Source organism: Coenobita brevimanus, chromosome 110 (genome assembly GCF_032717465.1).
Source record: "Coenobita brevimanus isolate Jiangsu-jjx chromosome 110, ASM3271746v2, whole genome shotgun sequence".
In the NCBI taxonomy this organism is placed as follows: Eukaryota; Metazoa; Arthropoda; class Malacostraca; order Decapoda; family Coenobitidae; genus Coenobita; species Coenobita brevimanus.
In genome coordinates, this window is record NC_137063.1 from 43192719 (window position 1) to 43215488 (window position 22770).

Below are 22770 nucleotides of genomic sequence, written 5' to 3' on the forward strand. Positions count from 1 at the left end.
GAGGCATACGTTCTTCAACCCTGGTGTCCACAGATATCCTCATTCCACATCATTCACTAATCACATTTTTCCTTATCCTGTCCACTGTCTGCATTCCACACACATTCCTTAGTGGCCCCGTTTCCACTGCTGTTACTCCTGATTTTTCAGTTTCCTGTCACACCATTGTCTCACACCCGTATGTTAAAGTAGGTGCTAAAGCTAATGATTGCAACCTTCATAGCAACGGCCACTTTCCTTCCCTATGCCACTCTGCTTCCCACTTCTTTTGTACATTTACTTCTCGCTCCTGTCATTGCATCATCAAGGTCACGACAACCATCCACGCCCATTATCAAGGTCACAACCACCCAATGCCCATCCAACACCCATCATCGAGGTCACGGCAACCATCCAATGTCCAGCCAACGCCCATCATCAAGGTCACGACGACCACCCGAAGCCCATCCAATGCCCATCATCGTCACAACAACCACTCAATGCCCATCCATCACTCATCAACAAGGTCACAACAACCACCCAAAGCCCATCCAACCCCCATCATCAAGGCCACAACAACCTCCCAGTGCCCATCCAATGCCCATCATCAGGGTCACAACAACCACCCAATGCCCATCCAACGCCCATCGTCAAGGTCACAACAACCACCGAATGCCCATCATCAAGGACACAACAACCACCCAATGCCCATCCAACGTCCATCATCAAGGTCACAACAACCACCCAATGCTCATCCAATGCCCCTCATCAAGGTCACAACAACCACCCAATGCCCCTCATCAAGGTCACAACAACCACCCAATGCCCATCATCAAGGTCACAACAACCACCCAGTGCCCATCCAACGCCCATCATCAAGGTCACAATAACCACCCAGTGCCCATCCAACGCCCATCATAAGGGTCACGACAACATACTCAAACATCCTCATCCTCCACCATCCCCCTGCCCAAGCTGGACTGAGGTCAAGCAGTCCTGATCGCTTCTACCTTTATCAGACTTTTCCTGATATATGAGAATTTAGTCCGGTAAGCTCCTCAAGTCTGATAAAAATGAATTTTGGTATATTGAAGTCCGTTATCCTGAGGTTTTACTGTATACTGGTCATCATAATCATCATAATGGTATACATGTATCCATCCATCCATCATCCAATCCTATGTCACCCCATGAGGAATGTAGGGACCCAGGGCCAGGCAAGTTGGTCCTGACATTGAAGATGAGAGTGACCAGCCTCACTCATCCCTTACTAGCATTACGTGAGCAATAAACCCCAACCATCCCTTGGATATAAACCTACACAGGCTCAATCCGGTTGGAGTGCCGTAATTACCTAATAAACCACCAGGCACCATAATTTGGTTATATGGTTACCACCCTGCATAGTATATGGTTTCCTTGTGTACAGGAAACCATTTGGCTTGCCACTTAGTGTAGAGTTGCCCATAGACAGAAGGAGGAGGAAAGAATGAAGGAAAGAAAGATGAAGGAGAAAGGAAGGAAAGAAGAAAGGAAGAGAGTAAAGGGCAGGCAACCAAGAGCAGCACTACATCGAGTGATTGGATGATGAGCTTGAGCACCCCCACTGGTATATGTACATGTTCACTCGATCAAAAAAGTATCGGTGCACAGGGGGTGCAATGCCTACCGAAAAGGTTTGAACAATTGCTGACATTACCAACATCTCATTGTGTATCATCAGTGTCTGTCTATATAAACATTACATTTGCTAATGTTTGCAAGAGGATATTGCTAGCTGGCGATATATGACACCTCCCGACATCAGGGCTACCAACGTGTGGTAGGTCGGATACTAATATTTCAGTGACTTTCGTTCTGTGGTCCCAAATGTTTCACACATGTTGTGCACTGATACTTTTGTGACCCAGTGTACAGTATATATATAGATAGATAGTTAGATAGATAGATACACTAAAACCTCGATGTAACGGACTTCAGGAGACCGGAATTTGCTTTTATTGGAATCAAGGAGCTACCGGACTAAATTCTTATGTATCGGAAAAATTCCAATAAAGCCAGAAGCAGTCTGGACTGCCTGACCACTTCACCTATGTTCACCACAGTAAGGTAATTACGACATGTTTATCAGTTTACAGTACAGTATTATTAAATATATTATAACATTTTCATTGTGGATGGGAACAGTGGTGGAAGGGAGAGTCCATTATCCACTCACTCAGTGTAGAGATGCCTATGATCTCTACACTGAGTGACAAGCCAAATGGTTTCCTGTACCCAGGAAACCGTTTACTATGCCTGATGGTGACCATGAAACTGGGGTTTTTGGCAGGGTTAAGTGTCCCCCAGATTCCATCCATCCATCCATCATCCAATCCTACATTGCCCCATGAGGAGCATAGGAGCCCTAACATTTAAGATGAGTGACCAGCCTCACACATCCCTGAGTGGCATTACGTGAGCAGTAAACCCCAACCACTCCTTGGATATAAACCTTCACTGGCTCAATCCAATTGGAGCACAATAATTTCCCACTAAACCACCAGGCGCCAGAATTTGGTTATATGGTTACCACCCAGCGCAGTAAATGGTTTCCCGGTGTACAGGAAACCATTTGGTTTGTCACTCAGTGTAGAGTCACCCACGGGCAGAAGGAAGAGGAAAGAATGAAGGAATGAAAGACAGAAGAGGGAGTGTAAAGTTACCTCTAGGCAGAAGGACAAGGAAAGAATGAAGGAAAGAAAGACAGAAGAAGATGATAGGAAAGAAGGATGGAGGATCTAAAATCACTTAATCATGGCAGTTGTTTCAGAGAGCCTCAGAAGGCCCAATACCTGCCCAGGGCCTCAACCAAATGGGCAGATTCGCATGCCCATGTCGAATGTGAGAGGTGTGAATGAGGAGAGCAAGAGGGTGGAAGTGGTGAATGTGTTCAAGAGTGCGAGGTATGCCGTGATGGCATTGTGCGAAACAGAGATGAAAGGATGTGAAGTGGAGGAGTGGGAGGGTGTGAAATGTGTAAGATCGGGCATGAATGGGCAAGGAAGATGCAAGAGAGGAGTTGCTTTGTTGATGATTGAGGTGTGGCAGAGTGGAATGAGAGACTACAAATGTGTCAGTTTTAGGTGTATGTATGTCAAGTTCAAGGTTGAGAAGGTGAAAGTGGCGGTGATTGTAGCGTTTGCACTGTGTGAGGACAAGAGTGAGAGAGAGAAAGACAGGTCTTGGGATGAGCTGGATGAAGTAGTGGAAGAAATGCCCAGGAGCTATAAAGTGATCGTAATGTGTGATATGAATAGAAGAGTAGGCACTGGTCCTGAGGAAAACATAATGGGTTGTAATGGAGTACCAAGAGAAAATGATAATGGGAAGAGACTGAAGGATATGTGTCAGGAGAGGAGGTTGTGCATTTGTAACTCATACTTCAAACACAAAGATGCACATAGATATACATGGTATAGAGGGAAAGGGGATCGTGTTTAAAGAAACCTGATTGATTACCTGCTCGTAGAGAGGTCAATGCTGGGAATGGTTGCTGACACAAGGGCCGTGAGAGGATGATGTGGAGGTCTGTCACATCATATGATTGTGGTATGCAAGCTCAAGCTGAGAGGAGTGGAGTGGATCAGGAGAGAGAGGAGCAGTCAGGGAGAAAGACTGAAAGTTGAGAAGATGAGGATCAAAGAAATGGCAGATGAATACAGGACAAAGTAGGGGTGGAGTTAGAATCAGTGAACTGGAATGAAATGGATCTGGACATCCTGTGGAATGCATATAGGGATTGCTTAGTTAGAAATGCTAAAGTGGTGTGTGGTGTGGCAAGAGTAACAATAAAGAAGAAAGGTACAGCATGGTGGGATGATGAGGTTAAGAGAGCAGTGGAGGAAAAGAGGAAGTAGTGCCTACAGTGGTTACAGGACAGAGACTTAGTTGAAATAAGAACTGAATATATTGAGAGCACGAAGCACGTAAAGAGATTAGTGAAGAGGAAAAGGAGGAGGTAAATGATAATCTAGGAAGAAAATGAATGCAAACAACTCTGAAAATAGGAAGTTATGCTGGAAAGAGGTGCGGAAATGTAGGAGTGAAAGCAGAAAGAAATGTGATGGTGTGAAGGATGTAAGTGGTAGATTACTAACCCTTGGGGATGAAGTAAGGACCAGATGGAAGGAATATTTTGAAAGCCTGATGAATGGGAATTGAGAGAGCAGAGTGGCTGTATACATGATTGGTTTTGGGAGTGTGCAGAGAAGGAATGCATTGCCAGGAGATGTGATACTCGCACAGGTGAAGAGTGCTGTGCAGCGGCTGAAAAATGGGAAAGCAGCTGGGGTTGATGAGGTGTATGCGGAGATGATTAAGTGTAGTGCAGAGAGTGGAATGAAGTGCTTGTTGGAGATATGTATGAAGGCATGGATAAGTGAAACTGTGCCTGCAGAGTGGAAAAAGGCTGTGATTGTACCCCTGTACAAACATAAAGGTGAACGAAGTGAGTGCAAAAATTATCATGGCATAAGTTTATTGAGTGTGGTAGGGAAGGTATATGGAAGAATTATTACAGAAAAAGTAAGAGAGATATCAGAAGTCATTGTGAGTGATGAACAGGGTGGCTTTAGGAATGGCAGAGGATGTGTGGATCAAATATTTGCAGTGAGACAGGTAGTGCAGAAGACTTGTGAGAAGGACCATTAGGTGTTTATGTCATTCATGGATCTGGAAAAAGCATACGACAAAGTGGACATAGAAGGACTGTAGAAAGTTTTGCGCATGTACAGTGTAGATGGTAAGCTGCTAGGTGCCATCGAGAGTTTTTATGATGGTAGTGAAGCATGTGTAATGGTTAATGGGCATCTACAGTAAGTGAATGGTTCACGATCGGTGTGGGCATGCGACAAGGTTGTGTGATGTCCCTATGGTTGTTCAATATATATATGGATGGGATGATGAGAGAATTAAAAACACGAGTAATGAAGAGGGGGGTGGCATTGGTAATGAATGGTGATGGATGGAATATCTCAAACTTGTTGTATGCTGATGATGCAGTACTACTTGCAAATGCCGGAAGAGAACTTGATAGGCTAGTGCAGAGTTTTGCTGATGCCTGTGAGCATCATGCCATGATAGTAAATGAGGAAAAGAATAAAGTGATGGTTATTGAGAGAGAAGGTGACTCCCAGTGCGATATTACATTGAATGGAGAGAGACTGGAATTGGTGAGAGAGTTCAAATACCTGGGTACAATGATAGAAAAGAGAGCAAAATGTGCAAAAGAAGTGGGAGGTAGAGTGACACAAGGAAGAAAAGTAGCTGGTGCGATGAAGGCCTTGATAATAAACAGAGGCTTGAGTGTCACAGATGCAGAAGGTTTACATGAAGGAGTGTTAGTGCCAGCGTTTACTTATGGATGTGAGACAATGGTGTGGCATGAAAATGAAAAGAGTAAGAGCAGTGGAGATGGGACTGCTGATGAATGTATGTGGAGTACAGAGGGTAAATACGATACGAAATAATGTGATTTGTGAAAGACATGGAGTGAGGAAGTCTGTGGACACCAGAATCAAAGAGAGTGTACTGAGATGATATGGTCGTGTGGAGGGAATGGATAACAATAGAGTGGTGAAAAAGGTATATCTGAGCGAATTTGAAGGAGGGAGGAATTGAGGTAGCTTGTATATAATGGGTTTAGTGGCCTTGTTTAGATAGATTCTAGTCACTCTGGATCCTAGGTTAACACATTATCTAAACTGTTCATACATGAACTGATGTAGACTGAAGAACTGTAGGATATACGTAAACTATTCCTACATGAACTGATGCAATGTTGACTGAAAAGCTGTTGGATACACCTAAACTGTTTATACATGAACTAATGTAGACTGAAGAACTGTTGGATAGACAAACTAAAAAACAAATACAAGTACTGTAAATGCACTCATAAACAGATTAGTATACTGTTATTTTTGGTCTGTGTGATTAAAGGAATTAATTTCAAAAGATTGACTGATAGGTATGTAGAGTTTGGTATTCAGGCATTTGTAGTTTATATTGAATGAATAACTGATGCTTGACCTTTGTCTTTTGATCTCCTTCAACACAGAGTGATGAGATCCTTTGCTATGACATGAGAAACCCCACAGAACTCTATTGTCGATACAGGCGAGAGGTGACTACTCATCAGAGGATATACTTCGATGTGGACCCACAGAACAAATACCTCGTCACTGGTAAGAGCTTAAATCCATTGTTTGTTGGGAAAATCAGTGCAGACAAGCACAGTAGATGCTGACGTACATCAAATTTAGATACATATTAGTACAACACATACAGGTCAAATTTGACCTTACCTTGGGACCTTTACTTTCAACTGGTTGTTCGCGGCATCAAATTTCTTCATCCCTTGCTTACCCTGAACCCTTCCATTATATTTAATATAACCTGGATAAAAACTGTTTCATGATCTAGTCATATCACCTTGACCCCTGATTCTACTCTTCGTAGAAACAATAGTAAAACCCTTGGCTGACCTTTAACCCTCCACCAAGTTTGATCTAGGTTGATCAGCATTGTTTTATATATTTAATCCATCCATCCATCCATCATCCAATCCTACATCGCCCCACGAGGAGCGCAGGAGCCCGGGGTCAGGCAGTTGGTCCCGACATTTAAGATAATTTATATTTTATTCACACACAGTTACACGAAGGTGAAACTTTAACCTTGCCATGTAGCCAAGACTTTGAACTGACTATTCTCAAAATCAGCTCCCTTCATTCTTGCATTGCCCAGAACCTTACCTCCAAGTTTAGGCTTAATTGAATCAACACTATTTAATTGGACCTGACTATATGACTTTTACCTGTTACCTGTTGCACTCAAAAACAGTAAGTCAACCCCTTGGCTGACCTTCAGTGGTTTCTCCCCTTGGCTTACTGTCAATGCTTCCACCCTTTGGCAACCCTCAGCCCTTCTACCAACTTTTGTTTAATTAAAACTAAGAATGTCTGATAGTACATTGCAGTTCACCTCTTCAGCCAGTCATACGTACATTGTAGTCACTTGCACAGTCAGTCAGTGATTGAGTAACATGGTGAGATGCTTGTCAGCATCTCTGATGTTTCCTGCACAGAGGTAAAGGGCATGCTGATGATAAGTTCTCAGTGTGTCATGTTTTCCTCTTATTTTCTTTTTAGACTCAACTTCACATCATCTTTGGATGGGAAAAAGTGGTTGAGATGACCTTGGGAGGTCTATCTATCTATTGCCAGACGGCTCAATCCCGTTTGGGGTGGCCACAAACAAATCGCCTCCACGTCGCCCTGTCCCCCGCCATTTCACTGCCCTGCTCCCAATTCACACCTCCCTCTCTCATATACCTTTCCACCCCATCCCTCCATCTCATCCTCGGCCTCCCCCTCCCTCTTCCCCCCTCCACCTCACTCACATACACTCTCTTCATCAGTCTCTCATCCTCCATCCTCTCCACATGGCCAAACCACCTCAGTGTGTTCCTCATAACACTTCCTATCACATCCACATCCACACCACAGCACTCCTTTATATCCTCATTCATCAGCCTATCTCTCCATGTGACTCCACAGGCTCCTCTTAAATAACTCATTTCCACTGCTCTCACTCTTGACTTGTGTCCTTCCAACAACGTCCAAGCTTCACTTCCATACGTTAGAGTTGGTATCACAATACTGTCATGTAGTAACTTTTTCACTTCCATGCTTACTTCCCTGTTTCTTATCACTGCTTTCAAAGAACCAGTAACCTTTCTTCCCTGCTGTACCCTTTCAAGCACTTCACCGTCCAAACCTCCATCCTCACTCATCACACTACCCAAGTACTTAAACGTACTCACATTTTCCAATTCCTCACCATCCAACCTCACTGTACATTCACTGACTTCACCTCTCTCAAAGACCATCACTTTACTCTTCCCTACATTCACCTTTAGATTCCGTTTCTTACACACTCTCCCAAACTCATCCACCAAGCCTTGCAGCTCCCCTTCGTCTTCACTCAACAACACAGTATCATCTGTAAACAACAGTACAGGGAGTTTCCAAACACTATCCTCTCTCACCAGGGCCACTCCAACATCCACTACCCTACCTTGTACCTCTTTTATGACCCCATCCATGTACAGATTGAACAACCATGGAGACATGACACATCCCTGTTTCAACCCAACCTTCAAAGAGAAAAATTCACTCAGTTCACCATCCACATGCACTGCAGCCTTAGTACCATCATACATACTCTTCACAGCATTCAACAACTTCCCATCTACTCCATATATTCTTAACACTTTCCACAATCCTTGTCTATCCACCCTGTCATATGCTTTCTCCAAATCCATGAAAGCCGCATACAACTTCTTTCCCTTCTCTAGAAACTTTTGCACTAAAGATCTAAGAACGAATATCTGATCTACACAACCTCTTCCCTTCCTAAAGCCTCCCTGTTCTTCTCCAACTAATTTCTCTGTTCTTTCTCTAACTCCGTCAATAAGTATCCTACCATACACTTTTCCTATTATACTAAGAAGACAAATGCCCCTATGATTACCACACACTTCTTTTTCCCCTTTTCCTTTGTACAAGGGAATAATTATACCTGACTTCCAATCCTCCGGGACTCTACCTTCCTCCCAGGCCAATCTACACATTTTCCACATCCATTCTACTCCTATCTCTCCCCCATACTTCAGCATTTCACCACACACTCCATCAATTCCTGGGGCTTTCCCCAATTTAACTTTCTTCATTGCTTCCACAACTTCTATCCTACTGATTTCTTACTGTCTTCTCACCTCCCTCCTTCTCCCAGCCATTCCCCAGCCACTTATACTCGTATGACTTCCATCCTGTATGTTCAACAATTCCTTAAAGTGTTCTCTCCATCTGCTCACTTTTTCTCCCATCTCCACGAGTAATCTACCATTTTTATCTTTTGCTCCCCTGCTAACCTCACTTCCACCCTGTCTTACTCTCTTCACCTCTTTCCAGAACATTTTCTTACAGTCCCTCCACCTTACACTCAGATTCCTTCCAAATTCCTCATCCACTCCCTTCTTACTCTCTCTTACTAATCTTTTCACCTATCTCTTCCTTTTTACCTATAACTCTCTCTTCCGCCTCTCAACTTCTTCCACTCCCCTATTTCTCATCCATTCATTGTATGCTTTCTTCTTTTGTGCCACAGCCTGTCTCACCTCTTCAGTCCACCACACTGTTCCTTGCACCCCCTTCCATCTTCTCTTCCTCCCACACACCACATCACATGCTGCACATATTTCTTCTGTAAATATCCTGCACACACCTTCCTTGTCCCCCATCTGCTCCAATTCATATTTGCCCAATCGTTCCCCCACTTCTCTCTTATACTCTGCCTTTTTCTACCATGAAAGTGAATGGTGGCAACAAGCTTGGTAACCCTTCTCTAGTCATCACTCTCGGGCAGGACACATTCAGCCACAAGTGTGTAAAGAGTCCAAGTTGAGACTCATATTGTTACAGATCTTACTGCGCTTCTCAGATTTCATTTTCTTATCAGTTTTGAACAACTGATTAGAAATAAACAACTGGTTTTGGCATCTGGTTTGGTTTTTCAGGCTGTAAGAAACATCAGGTGTACTACGGTTAACCTCATTATGTGGATTTTATTGCGAGAATGCACAATATCATTTGATTGTTTGATTAACTTATTGATGTATTTAATACAACCCTTAGAAACAAGTGACATATTAATCATCCTTCTTCATGAACTGTTGTTCTTGTTGTGGCCCCAGATTCATTAAGACTTGAACCTGTTAGACTGGAAGCCAAAAATACTCTTCAGCCGTTCATCCTCCTTTGAGGAATAAGGAGGGAGTTGAAGAACCTACGTGGTAGAGCTGCACAGTTATATTGGTACCATATCCTGAAGGCATCCTTTTGTCTCAGAAGCTTGGGAACAAAGAACTCCCAGATGGAGGGATATTCTTGAGTTAGGCATCATGACCATGTACTTAAAACTTAAAAATGGAGAGAAAAGAAGCCCTGATTTATTGTATTGTGAACAGTCAGCCTGAATTGAGTGTTGTCAGCAACAGTATAGAGAGATGACAGTTTTAAGCCTGTTGTATGGTCACTAGAATCATATTCTTAACATTTTTAACCCTGGTGATGTAGTGTATCTTTTATTCCTCCAAATGACATGATTTTATTCAGGTAAGGACAAACCCCTAAGGGTGATGGGGTTAGAAGTAATTCCTTGGATCATACTGTACTTTGCTGTTTTATTCTTGCTAATGCCAGGCAATTTTATTCATCCGAGTGAAGATCTCTGAGGGTGAAAGGGCTAATATAGAAAAAGAGAAGATGTAGGCAAACCTTTCATAGTGAAGATCCTTGAGAGTGAAAGGGTTAAGATAGAAATAGAGATACAGGCAACCCTTTCATGACAGCGAGTTGGGAAGCCCATTTTGAGAGCATTATCTCTTTGTCTGCCTCCCTCCTGAATGAGCAGTAGAACATAGCATACTGGCTAATCACCATGCTTGCCTTGTTTAACATGCATTCCTGTAACACATTTTTTCACTGTATAATCGTTGACCAGTGGAGGAACACTTTTCACTTAATTTACTGTTATTTGGCATTAAGCTTTCCAGGGTATGCAGTGAAGAGCCATGATTGATTCAGTTCATACTAGAGCAGATTTTAATATGTCACTGTTTCTTTAACTTGATCATAGACTTGAATATTTAGTACACATCAGCATCCCCTGTCACAATATAAATCCATTTTATAAGTATTTCAGCCATTAATGGGATTTTTAAAACTTCTCTGAGAATATAATCTCTGCTGGAACACAGCACCCATTTTACATGATTTTTACTATGGAACAGTTCAGGATATATCTACAATGTTAAGGGAGGAATTGCTGTGTAATGCTCACAAATGTTCCTTAAAAGATCATCAGAAACTTGGGGTGTCCAATACTTTAACCTATCTGTTTTTACAGTAAAACCTGAAGTCTGTAATCCTAGTTATGCACACCTAGCTGCAAATTGTTAAGCAGTATTTGCCATAAAAAAAATCATGCAGTTATAGTGGATGCCCCTCTGAAGTCGTTTTTTAGTTTATACTCAGTTTTTTTAACTGAGGCGAAGATGCACTTGACAGGTTGGTGATGATTGGCTGAATGCAACATGTCCGAATAACATTTATTAACCCAGATTTCCCCCTCAGTTATATGTTGTCAATTAATAAAGCTAACGAGGAAAGAGATTATGAAGTAATGTTGCATTCAGCCAATCATCACCAACCTGTCATGAGCATCTTCGCTTCCATAAAAAAAACTGAGTATAGGTGTCATTAACTCATATACACCCATCAGTAAAGTGGTAATTCATGGCTTCATAGCCTTCGAAAAACTGAGTATAGGTGTCATTAACTCATATACACCCATCAGTAAAGTGGTAATTCATGGCTTCATAGCCTTCGAGTGATAAAGGAATATACGTAACAGTTGTCTGCAAAGATTCAGCACACTAAACCAGTCATAGATCGTCATCATCATCGTAACATTTTTCCCAAGATAAATGTGGTGGGTAGGATCCAGAGGGAGGAACATAAAAGCATAAAGGTGGGTGACTATTGACAAATGCCCTGTGAAATGGGCTGTTCATCTGTTCCTTCATTCAGAACTGAAGAATTCTCTGTTCTGCTGTGGTTGCCCTCGTCATTGTCATCGTCATCCATCAGTCATCAATCATCTCCCATCCCTCATCCTGAATCAAACTTTTCTCAAAATAAATGCAGTGGGTAGGATCCAGAAAGAGGAACACGAAAGCATAAAGATTGATGAATATCAGCAAAATATCCAGTGAAATGGGCTGTTCATCTGTTCCCATATTCAGAACTAAAGAATTTTCTGTTTGGCACTTTTGTCTATATCCAGCATCCATCCATTACTGAATCTGATGTGGCTACTTATTTAGGGACATAAGGGCATGTAGCTAGGATACTCATACATGCTGAGTATATAATTATGTATTTATGTATGTAGATCATCATAAAGAGAGCAGTCTTGAAAGTAGAACAGTCAACAGTGTTCCTGGTGAAAGGAAACACACAGTCATTCAAGCCTTCATTTGCTTCACCTCCAATGAATAACAGTCTGCATGTCTGCATATATTTTGTTTGTATATGGTAGGTGTGGGCGCTCACCATCCACTCACTCGATGAAGTGCTGCTCTCGGGTGTCTGCCCTTTCCTCTCCTCCATCCTTCTTTCCTTGCATCCTCTTCTGTCTTTCTTTCCTTCATTCGTTCCTCATCCTTCTGCCTACAGGTGGCTTTACACTCCCTCTTCTGTCTTTCTTTCCTTCTTTCTTTCCTCTTCCTTCTGCCTGTGGCTGACTCTACACTGAGTGACAAGCCAAATGGTTTCCTGTACACCAGGAAACCATTTACTATGCTGGGTGGTAACCATATTACCAAATTTTGGCGCCTGGTGGTTTAGTGGGTAATTATGGAGCTCCAATCGGATTGAGCCGGTGAAGGTTTATACCCAAGGGATGGTTGGGGTTTATTGCTCACGTAATGCCACTCAGGGATGAGTGAGGCTGGTCACTCTCATCTTAAATGTCAGGACCAACTTGCCTAGCGCCAGGCTCCTACGCTCCTCATGGGGCAACGTAGGATTGGATGATGAATGAATGAATAAATGAATGATATATTTTGTTTGTATTTTTCTTCATTAATAAACTTTGCACTTACCTGTCAGATAGCCATTCCATCAACTACCAAGTTGAAGATGCCAAACCTTCGTCATGTGCCTCTCCATAAATATTTCACCCATCCATTTGATCTTGTCAGTAATTCCTTTGTTTCATCAGTTACCATATCATACTTCTGTACAGGCTTATTTACCATATTTATCCACATTCTTCTTGGTTTACCATGCCTGTTTTCACATTGTTTCACTCACATGCACCTTGTTTCATACTGCCAGTCTATATTCATTCTCTCTTTATAGCCATACCATCTCACTCACATGCACCATTTTTAACTATGCTGATCTGTAGTCATTCCTTCTTTATAACCATACTGTGTAGGCACACACTCCTGTACAGTTTTGGCAGTAGACTTCATCACTCCATATCTTTCATGTGTCAGTCTGTTTCTTGTCCAGTCAGTGCAAACCAGTCATGCTTTTTAACAGTCCCTTTTCTGTTGCTCTCACTCTTCCCTTTTCATACTCATTCTACACCAGAATTTCACACCTATAAGTTAAAGTGGCCACTTAACACACTTTCATGCAGTCCTCTTGTTCCTCTTGTAGCCTTGGTGTTCAGTTCTGTGTTTTGTATCAAGGCCTTCATGGCACTGACCACAGTTGTTTTTGTGAGCCACTCTCTCTCTCTCTCTGTCTCTCTCAGTGCTTTGTGGTAAGTCAGATCTTCCTCCAACTTCTGTTATTTCTTTTCACCAGCAAAAAACTTTGTCATCTTCTCTTTCAGGAAACATAATTTCACTCATACCCCATTTGTTTTACACCTTACAGCTCATGGACACTCACAAAACTCTGAACTGATCATCAATGAGCCAGCTGAAAGTATCAGTACACATAAGCCGTGTTTAATGATTCATTTCAGTAATCAGGAATCTGGTTAATCTGATATTTGTCGTAATGATTACCTTTCACCACACCAGGCAACACAAATGGCCAGGTTTCAGCTTGGAACCTTTTGGACTATGATGGTGACCAGGTAGAGGGGCCTATTCCTACACTGAAACCTTCTTCAACATTCTTAGCGCACAAGGACAGCACCAATGGAATAAGGTGAGTTTTTATTATTATTATTATTATTATTATTATTATTATTATTATTGTTATATCATTATGATGATGTTCATATATCCCCTCATCTATTATCCCATACCATCTTATGTCTTTTATCTGGGGTGGCAGCAGCACAGAGACTTCTGTGCAGGTATATTGGATGCAGTCCTTCTTGCCATCTCAAACTATCTCTCATCATCATCATTGTTGTCGTTGTCGATCATCAATCATCATCATCATCATCATCCGGACCATGAGGAATAGCAACGTCCAGACAGCCTCAAATCATCATCATCATCATCCGGACCTCCTTTCCCATCCTAGGGCAGGGTGAGGAATAGCAATGTCCCAACAGCCTCAAATTTGCCCACTCCAATGGGCCATGCTTCCATTCACTCACCTTTCAAGCTCCCGGAATCCTTCCCCTATCTGATATGCCAAAAACATTCACCACATTCAGTAGCTTCACGTAAATGTATCTGATAGAGTCAGTCCGGACGCTGTCACGTTAAAAAGGGGTGCCAAATCCCTGATCATGCACTTCTCCTCACAATATTCATCCAGCCAGCTCAGACTCTTGTCAGTCTGCTAGCCTCACAGACTTCCAAACCTCTCTTCCTCACACATTCATCCACCATATCCCTCCACCTTCTCCATGGCCTACCTCGCCTCAACCCTCCTTCAAAGTTGCTTAGATATACCTTTTTCACCACTCTGTTGTTATCCATTCTCTCCCCATGACCATACCATCTCAGCACACTCTCTTTGATTCTGGTGTCCACAGACTTCCTCACTCCACATCTTTCACGAATCACAGTATTTCACGTCCTATCCACTCTTAGTGCTCCACATACATTCCTCAGCAGTACCATCTCCACTGCTCTTACTCCTGACTTTTCATTTTCTTGCCACACCATAGTCGCACATACATATGTTAAAGTTGGCACTAACACTCCTTCATGTAAGTCTCATGCAACTGCAACACTCAAGCCTCTGTTCCTTATCAAGGCCTTCATTGCACCAGCTACTTTCCTTCCTTGTGTCATTCTACTTTCCACTTGTTTTGTACATTTTCCTGTCTTTTCTATCACTGTTCCCAGGTATTTGAACTCTCTCACCAATTCCAGTCTCTGTTCATTCATTGTAACATCAAACTGGGAGTCACGTTCTCTCACAGTAACCATCACTTTACTCTTTTCTACATGTACTCTCAAGGCACAATGCTCACAGACATCAGCAAAACTCTGCACTAGTCTACCAAATTCCTGTCCGGTATTTGCAAGTAGTACTGCATCATCAGCTTATAACATTTGAGATATTCCATCCATCACCATTCACTACCTTTCACCTTTGTATAATTGCATCCTTTAAAGGACCCTGGCATAGATGGTAAATAATGGATGTTGTGCTATTTAAATGCATTTAAATAGGATTGTGTAGGTTAGGCCTCCTGAAAGGGTCTGGTCATTCTCACTTTAAATGGCTTGACTGTGCAGCATAGCCTGGACCCCTGTGCATCAGATAAGGCAATAAAGGTTTGAATCACAGGTATTTAGATAGGAGGTCTGTCAAAAAAGAAACTGAAATTAAAATAGCACAGCAACTAGCCTGCCTAGCATGAACGCGATGGGTGCACTGTGTAGCAAGGACATTGGACTTTAGTCTAACACAAGCTGCATCATGCCACGTCACATAGTCATCAAGGTAGATGCACTTGAGTGAACGTGTGTTTTGTGCACTTGCCACTTATTGAATTATCAGTCTCTTCTGTCATCTGAAATTGGCAACCTTTCAAGGTGGATTTCAACATTGGGCATGAAAAAGAGGTCTGCAGTGACCAGACCTGGAGAGTAGGGAAGCTGGGGGACGATAGTCATCTCGTGCCTCTCCAAAATGTCACAGATAAGGAATGAAACCTGAGCAGGTGCATTGTCATGGTGCAGCAACCAGGTTTTGTTTGTCCACACCTCAGGCTCGTCCTTCTAACTGACTCCCTCAAATGCTTCTGGATGTCCAAGTAAAGCTCCATATTGACTGTTTGACCATGTGGATGCAAACTCATGATGAACGATGCCCTTCCAGTAAAAAAAGATGATCATCGCTTTTACATCTGAGTGCATTGTAGCAGTACACTCATGTTTCATTACTTGTTTTGACATTATTCAGTAACTAAAAGTTTTTTCCAGTTGAAACAGAATATTTCATACAAACACATTACTCTTCAAGATCCCTGCAACAAATCGCCAAGTGCAGTAAATGCACATTCACTCAAACACTTGTACCTTGGTGACAAAGTAACGTGGTGTGATGCTAGTGTTTGACTAAAGCCCAAAGTCACTGCTACATAGCGCTCCCATTGTGATCACTTGACGCAGGGTAGTTGGTGCACTATTTAAAAATTTTGGTTTCCATTTGGGCAGACCTTGTAGATAGTCAGAAACAATAGACAGATAAATATTGCTTCCTAGTGGAGGGGAAGGAAATGTTTATGATTATTTTCAATCTGCTTTTTTCCAGTTTGAACCCACATTACCCTGTTATGGCCACCAGCTCAGGTCAGCGGCATTTCCCTGAGCTAGTTTCAGTTTCAGACATAGACTCTGACAGTGAGGATGATTCACAGCCACTCTTCAGACCATCCAGGTCACCTCAGGAAAACACAGTCAAACTATGGTGGCTTGGTAGATAGAAGAAGTTTATGTGGAAAACAAGGTATAAAATTGCTTCTGAATAAATGCATGTATAACCAGAGTACAGTATGTACAGAGTAGCGAATGTGAGTGCAAGTGAAGGGAGCTTTGAGTGATGAGTTTTCCATGAATGGGTCAGTTTTGAGTCCCTTGTTGTTTATCATGGTGCTTGAAGTCCTCTCCCTTGGGAGATGTTGTATGCTGATGATTTGGTGTTGACTGCAGAGAATGAATGGGAGGCGGAGGAAAGATGAAAGAAGTGGAGACATGGTATGGGACACAAGGGCTTATGAGTAAATGCAGATAAAACAAAAGTGATGATATCTAGGATTGATGGCAGTACTGTCAAAGAAGAGAGAGAGTGGCCTGTGCATTCTGCCACAAGGGCGTGGGAAGTAATTCCACCTTGTGCAGAGTTTGTGATGAGTGGGTGCATAATAGATGTAGTGGTATTAGAGATAGACTGCGAGATGATGATTTTATGTGTGCAGTGTGTTGGAGAGAGGAGATGGAGATTGTCAGGCACGAAAGGATTGAACTTGCTTGTGAGTTACTTGAGTGTGTGGAAGAGTTTTGTTATTTGGGAGACATGTTATCTGCTGGAGCTAGCTCTGTGGCTAGAGTGAAGAGTGGTTGGAAGAAGTTCAGGGAGCTTTGGCCTCTCGTGACATTGAGAGGGCTCTCTTTATGTGCTAAGAGATCCTTGTATGCAGCATGTGTTGGGAGTGTAATGCTGTATGGTAATGAGACCTGGGCAGTATAGGAAGAGGATATTTGCAGGTTCATACATACAGAAATGCCAGTGATTAAGTGTATGTGCAGTGCGTCCCTGAGTGCAAGGCCTGGGGTGGCTAGGTTTATGATGGAAGAGTTGAGAGGTAGGATGGGACTGGAGTGTATTGGTGTTGTGATGAGAAAATGTAGATTGAAGTGTTCTGGGCATTTGGAGAGGATGGGGGATGATAATTGGGTGCAGCAAGTGAGATGCATTAATATTAGGGGTGAGGTTGCAAGGGGTAAACCAAAAAAGGCCTGGGACGACGTCATTAAGTGTGATGTCAGGGGTAAGGGACTGAACAGGGAGGCTGCCAGAGATCGAGCAGCATGGAGAGCTGCCATTAGTTGACCAAGGCCAACGTATGCAAGCATGTTAGGACCTTCAAAAACGAAACGAAACAGTACTTTCATTTAGTGCGAGAAACGAAAAGGTAAAAACTTTGTTTCTGAATAAATGCATGGATAACCAAAGTAAGTACTTTCACTGAACCCTGTATGATAAGTCCAGTGATGCCATAAGCAGTAGATTTTGTGTAGAGCATGTACATTATTTACTGATGAACATAATCTTAATTTTAGCACCATGATCGTCATAACCATCACCTTTACCATCTTCCTGACCTCTTTTTCCCACATAAGAATAGGGTGAGGTAGTCCAGAGAGCAAGGACTGAGAAAGTGTGAGAGAGAGGGAGAACTATCAGCATCATGCAGTTAAATGGGGCATGCACACCACTCACCATTCAAGCCCCCAGAATCCAGGATTTACATTGTAGGCATATCTGCACTTTTTTTTTTTTTTTTTTTTTTTTGTGCATTACATTCTTTCCAGATAGTCAGTCCATTGACTCTGAAGTCAAAAAAGGGGATGCCAAACTGTTTTCATGTGCAGTCCTCCCTCCTATAACACAGCTAATATAGACTAACAACAAGCCACAGTATACTTTTGCGCATTGTATGTTCCATATGTTTCCTTTATAAAGGGCTAACCTAGAATGGACATTTTCCACATTTTTCCCTTTTTCACCCCAGATCCTACCCAAACCCTCCAAAGAACACCCTACTGACATTCACCCTGGTACTCATACACAGGAAGTTATTAAAAGTACAAAAGAAAGGTTCCTAGACATAATATGTAATAAAAAAGTTAAGTCACTAACCTGACTGGCTCAGACAGAGGTAACAATGTCTTGTACCACAGGAGTAACTGCCTCAGACGTGGGCATGAGGCGGAAGACCACAAAAAATAATGGAGGATGCCCCCAGCAGCCAGTGGGGGTTCATATGGATGTGACATCATGCGGCCAATCACAGTGCACTGCTCACCTGACATCATCACATGCAACATTTGACTATCATCAGGCCATCTGAGCTCAGACACCTGACAACTTGCTGCAGTACATCTGTTTGCTATCTATCTGTCTATCTATTGCCAGACGCCTCAATCCCGTTTGGGGTGGCCACAAACAAATCGCCTCCAAGTCGCCCTGTCCCCTGCCATTTCACTGCCCTGCTCCCAACTCACACCCCCCTCTCTCATATACCTCTCCACCCCATCCCTCCATCTCATCCTCAGCCTCCCCCTCCCTCTTTCCCCCTCCACCTCACTCATATACACTCTCTTTGTCAGTCTTTCACCCTCCATCCTCTCCACATGGCCAAACCACCTCAGTGTATTCCTCATAACGCTTCCTATCACATCCACATCCACATCCACACCACAATGTTCCTTTATATCCTCATTCGTCAGCCTGTCTCTCTGCGACCGCAGTATATATTTTTTGGTCACACTGTAGGTGACCGTGTAAGTACAAATGCGTGTTACACAATACCGCGTTATAGGAAGGAGAACTGTACTCTAGACATCCAACTAACTTTACCCCTTATCATTTCCTTAACTTCTTCAGTCTCCATAACTTGCATTCTTATTCATTTATCAAATTTTTCCACCTTCATCTTGGCTTATGCCTCCTCCTACCCTCAGACTTACACATAAGTCCTTTTCTTCACATTATTTAAGAACTCAACAAGCATAGGATCAGATGGCATAAGCAGCCTGAACCTGAAATGTTTAGGACCACAATACATCCAGGCTCTTACAAACATGAGCAACTACTCATACATCATACACACACTGTAGCATTCCCAGTACTGTATTTGGAAACGTGGAACAATCATCACTGTACTTAAACTAAACAAAGATCCAACACTCTCTTCTTCAGACAGGCCCATAACACTACTTAGCAGTTCATCCAAAGTAAATGAACATCTCATTCTCAACAGTCACACCCCACACTTCCCTTTTGCTCCTTCACAACACAGATTCCAGGTACTGTACTGTACAAACACCTTACTAGCTAATCTCACATAACAAGCACTGGATGGCATCAACCCTGTGATGCCTGCACAATGCACACTTTTCACGACAATAGATATTAGTAAAGCCTTCAATGTTATCCCCCAACACAAACTTATCACCAAGATATACAACACAGACATGGAGAATAACATTAAATGCTGGTTTTGCCAGTTATTTGTTCAGCTGATAAGCACATGTTATGTTCCAGGGCAAGTCAGTACAAACACAAAATTCCCTTAACAGAGTTCCACAGGACTCTCTTCTCTCTCGTCCACACTCTTCAACCTATACATGCACGATATTCCCACACCCAGCCACCCACAAGCATTGCCTCATATGCAGATGACATCATAACAACCACACACCACATTGCAGACACAACCTGCATACTGCAAAAGCCAAAAGGACTACCTCAGGACACTGCAAACTTGGGTCGAGGACAACAGTCTGAGGATCGCCCCAGCCAAATCCACCACTACATTCATCACCAGCAGTAAACACAGGTACCCCCCCAATGTCACACTTACAATTTACTGTTGTGCTAGGAAGTAATGTCACAAAAGTTCATTGATTTTATATTGACTTTGTGGCATCACTGCAGAGCATAACTATACATGTGCCACTTACACCCTCCACTAAGATCCTTGGAATGACACAATACCATACGCACCTTCAAGGACTGTGTACAGGCGACTCCTACTTTATGAACGATCACACAACGAAAATTTGCTTTAACAAAGAGCATGTATCACTACCCTTTGCCTGCCTAATGAATGCCAAAATTCATTTTAACAAATTTTTTTCCATGGGCAATTTTAAACTGAGCGTGCTCTCACCCAGCTGATTCCACCACAGCACTACTAATGGAGAAAATGCACACCACTCACTCCCACCCTACCATCCAAAACAGTACAGTACCTCACCGCCACACATGCAACATTCATTTTGTCATCATGCTGCCCAAATGCTCTGCTACAAGCCCCAGCAAACAAGGCGCCAAGTCCACCAGGAAGCGCCATACATACTCTTGAGGTGAAATTAGACATAATAAGGAGGCATGAGAGCAGTGAAAAGACACAACATAGCGCGACACCATGGCCTGGCCCCATTGACGGTCTCTGCAATTTTTAAATTGGCCAAGGCCATCAAGAAGGCATGGGAAAATACATCGTCTCTGCAGGCTAAAAGTACCATTTGAGCTCGTGACCCTACAGTGCAGTCATAAAATACATGAATATTGATTCAGATTCAGCAAAAAAATGGACTAATACAGGTGAATTAGGGGAAAATCAGGGTCCTGGAACCAAACTCCATTTAACCCAGGTTATAATGGGTTCGCACAATGAAATATCGCTTAGCGAATGTTTTTTCAGGAACGTAACCCGTTCATAAAGTGGGATCCTCCTGTACAAGACAGAAAAAGATGATGCATCCACAGACTTAATGCACACACAGCAACTACAGGGCCAGACATTGGGCAACAAAAAGAAGCAGTCTGCTTATTGCACAAACATCACATAAGATCACTCTCCGTGCTCTACAAACAATACCTTAGATCAGTTATGTCCTCTGCCTCCCCAGCATACAGTACACCCCATTACAACACCTTGCAAATTGTACAGAACAGCACTCTATGCATCACCGCTGGCTGCACCAAAACCACTTCCACAGCTAACTTACACTCTGAAACTAAAGTCCTCCCTGTCAAAGACTCCCTTGATATGAGGGGCACACAGCTCTATGCAGCAGCCTGTTCCACTACACAACACCCCTGTCATTACATGTTATTCACAGCACACCTGGGCACATAAAATAATTGCAAACCCATTACAACCATATCCCACCTCTAGACATATTAGCACAATAAATAGTACGGTAATGAAGAAACACCTACATGCTCACTCCTTGTGCAGGGCAATACAACACCTTGATCACACAGTCATACTACAAGCCTCCCCTCCTGAAATCCTCCCATTGGAGGTGCCCTTAAGTACGGATAAGTGCATTTAACTAGGGCTTAGAGCAGGCCATCACTTAGCCCTCCTCAGCTACCATCTTAGATTTAGGTTGGATGGAATCATGGGTGACATCCAGCTTGTAGAATAGGCCAACACAGTATAATACACATGCTGAAACTTTGCACAGCACGTATCACTCTAAGGTATAGACACATCAGCCGTGTAGGTAACATATGGGGCAACCCCATTGGAGCAGTTGCTTACCTATAGTTAATGGGTCTGCTTGGGATTGAATAAGAGCAACAACCACCACCCTATTTCCATCCATATTTTCCATATGGGCATACCATTTCAGCCACTCTGCAGCTTTGTAGTCAACTGACTTCCTTACTCCACATCTTAATGGATCACTGATCACATTACCTTACCCTATCCACTCAAAGCAGTTCACATACATTCTTCAGTAATATTTCCATTGCTTTTACTTCTGACTTTTATGCCCACATACCATATGAAAGTTTCATACTAATCAACTGTGTGTGTGTGTGTGATGCTACAACATTATTTGTGAAGGTACAGCTGTGAAGATTTGAAGATACAACAATAGAGGTGTGTATGTGAGGGTGAATCAATATGCAGTGGAGCAAAAAATGGGAGAAATGGAGTTCCCCGGAGCTAAGCCCTGTATTGGACTATATAGCCCCGCTAGGGTTACAGGAGGGAGCTACCCCTCCCGGCACGGCAGCCCTGGCGAGGCTCAAACTTGCAATCCCCCGATTACCAGTCCAGCGCGCTACCACTGTGCTACCGCGCCCCCCATGCAGTGGGACAGAGCTGTGTGTGTGAGGCTGCATCATTAGGCCTACATGTGAAAGTACAGCATGATGTGTGGGAGAATGGCATTATTTGTGCAGGCATCAAATTATTTTTGAAGGTAGAACAATGCGTGTGTGGGTATAACATTGTACGGTATTACTTGGTATATCAAAGTCATGTTTTTAGTAAGTGGTGTAATGTTACATTTGTCATACTTCGGCTACCAGCCAGAGGAGTAGATCTGGGAAAAGAGAAACGAGGACTGAAAAAAACATTAACAGCTTTGGTCGGCTGTAGATAATATCACTTGTAAAACAAACAGAAACGTGGAGAACCACCAGAAGCCTGGTAGACTAG

The 22770-nt window shown here is 42.8% G+C and overlaps 1 protein-coding gene across 1 annotated transcript in view; it reads left to right on the forward strand.

Annotated features, from left to right (window-relative positions):
• Nucleotides 1-16644, forward strand: part of WDR79 (Telomerase Cajal body protein 1 homolog) — an 87418-nt gene extending 70774 nt beyond the window's left edge. Inside the window, exons 9-11 of the mRNA XM_080286146.1 lie at nt 6077-6203; nt 13685-13814; nt 16332-16644. Of these exons, the coding sequence (XP_080142272.1) occupies nt 6077-6203; nt 13685-13814; nt 16332-16503 (429 nt within the window). The 3' untranslated portion in view covers nt 16504-16644. The remainder of the gene's footprint in view (nt 1-6076; nt 6204-13684; nt 13815-16331) is intronic.
• Nucleotides 16645-22770: the final 6126 nt, after the last annotated feature.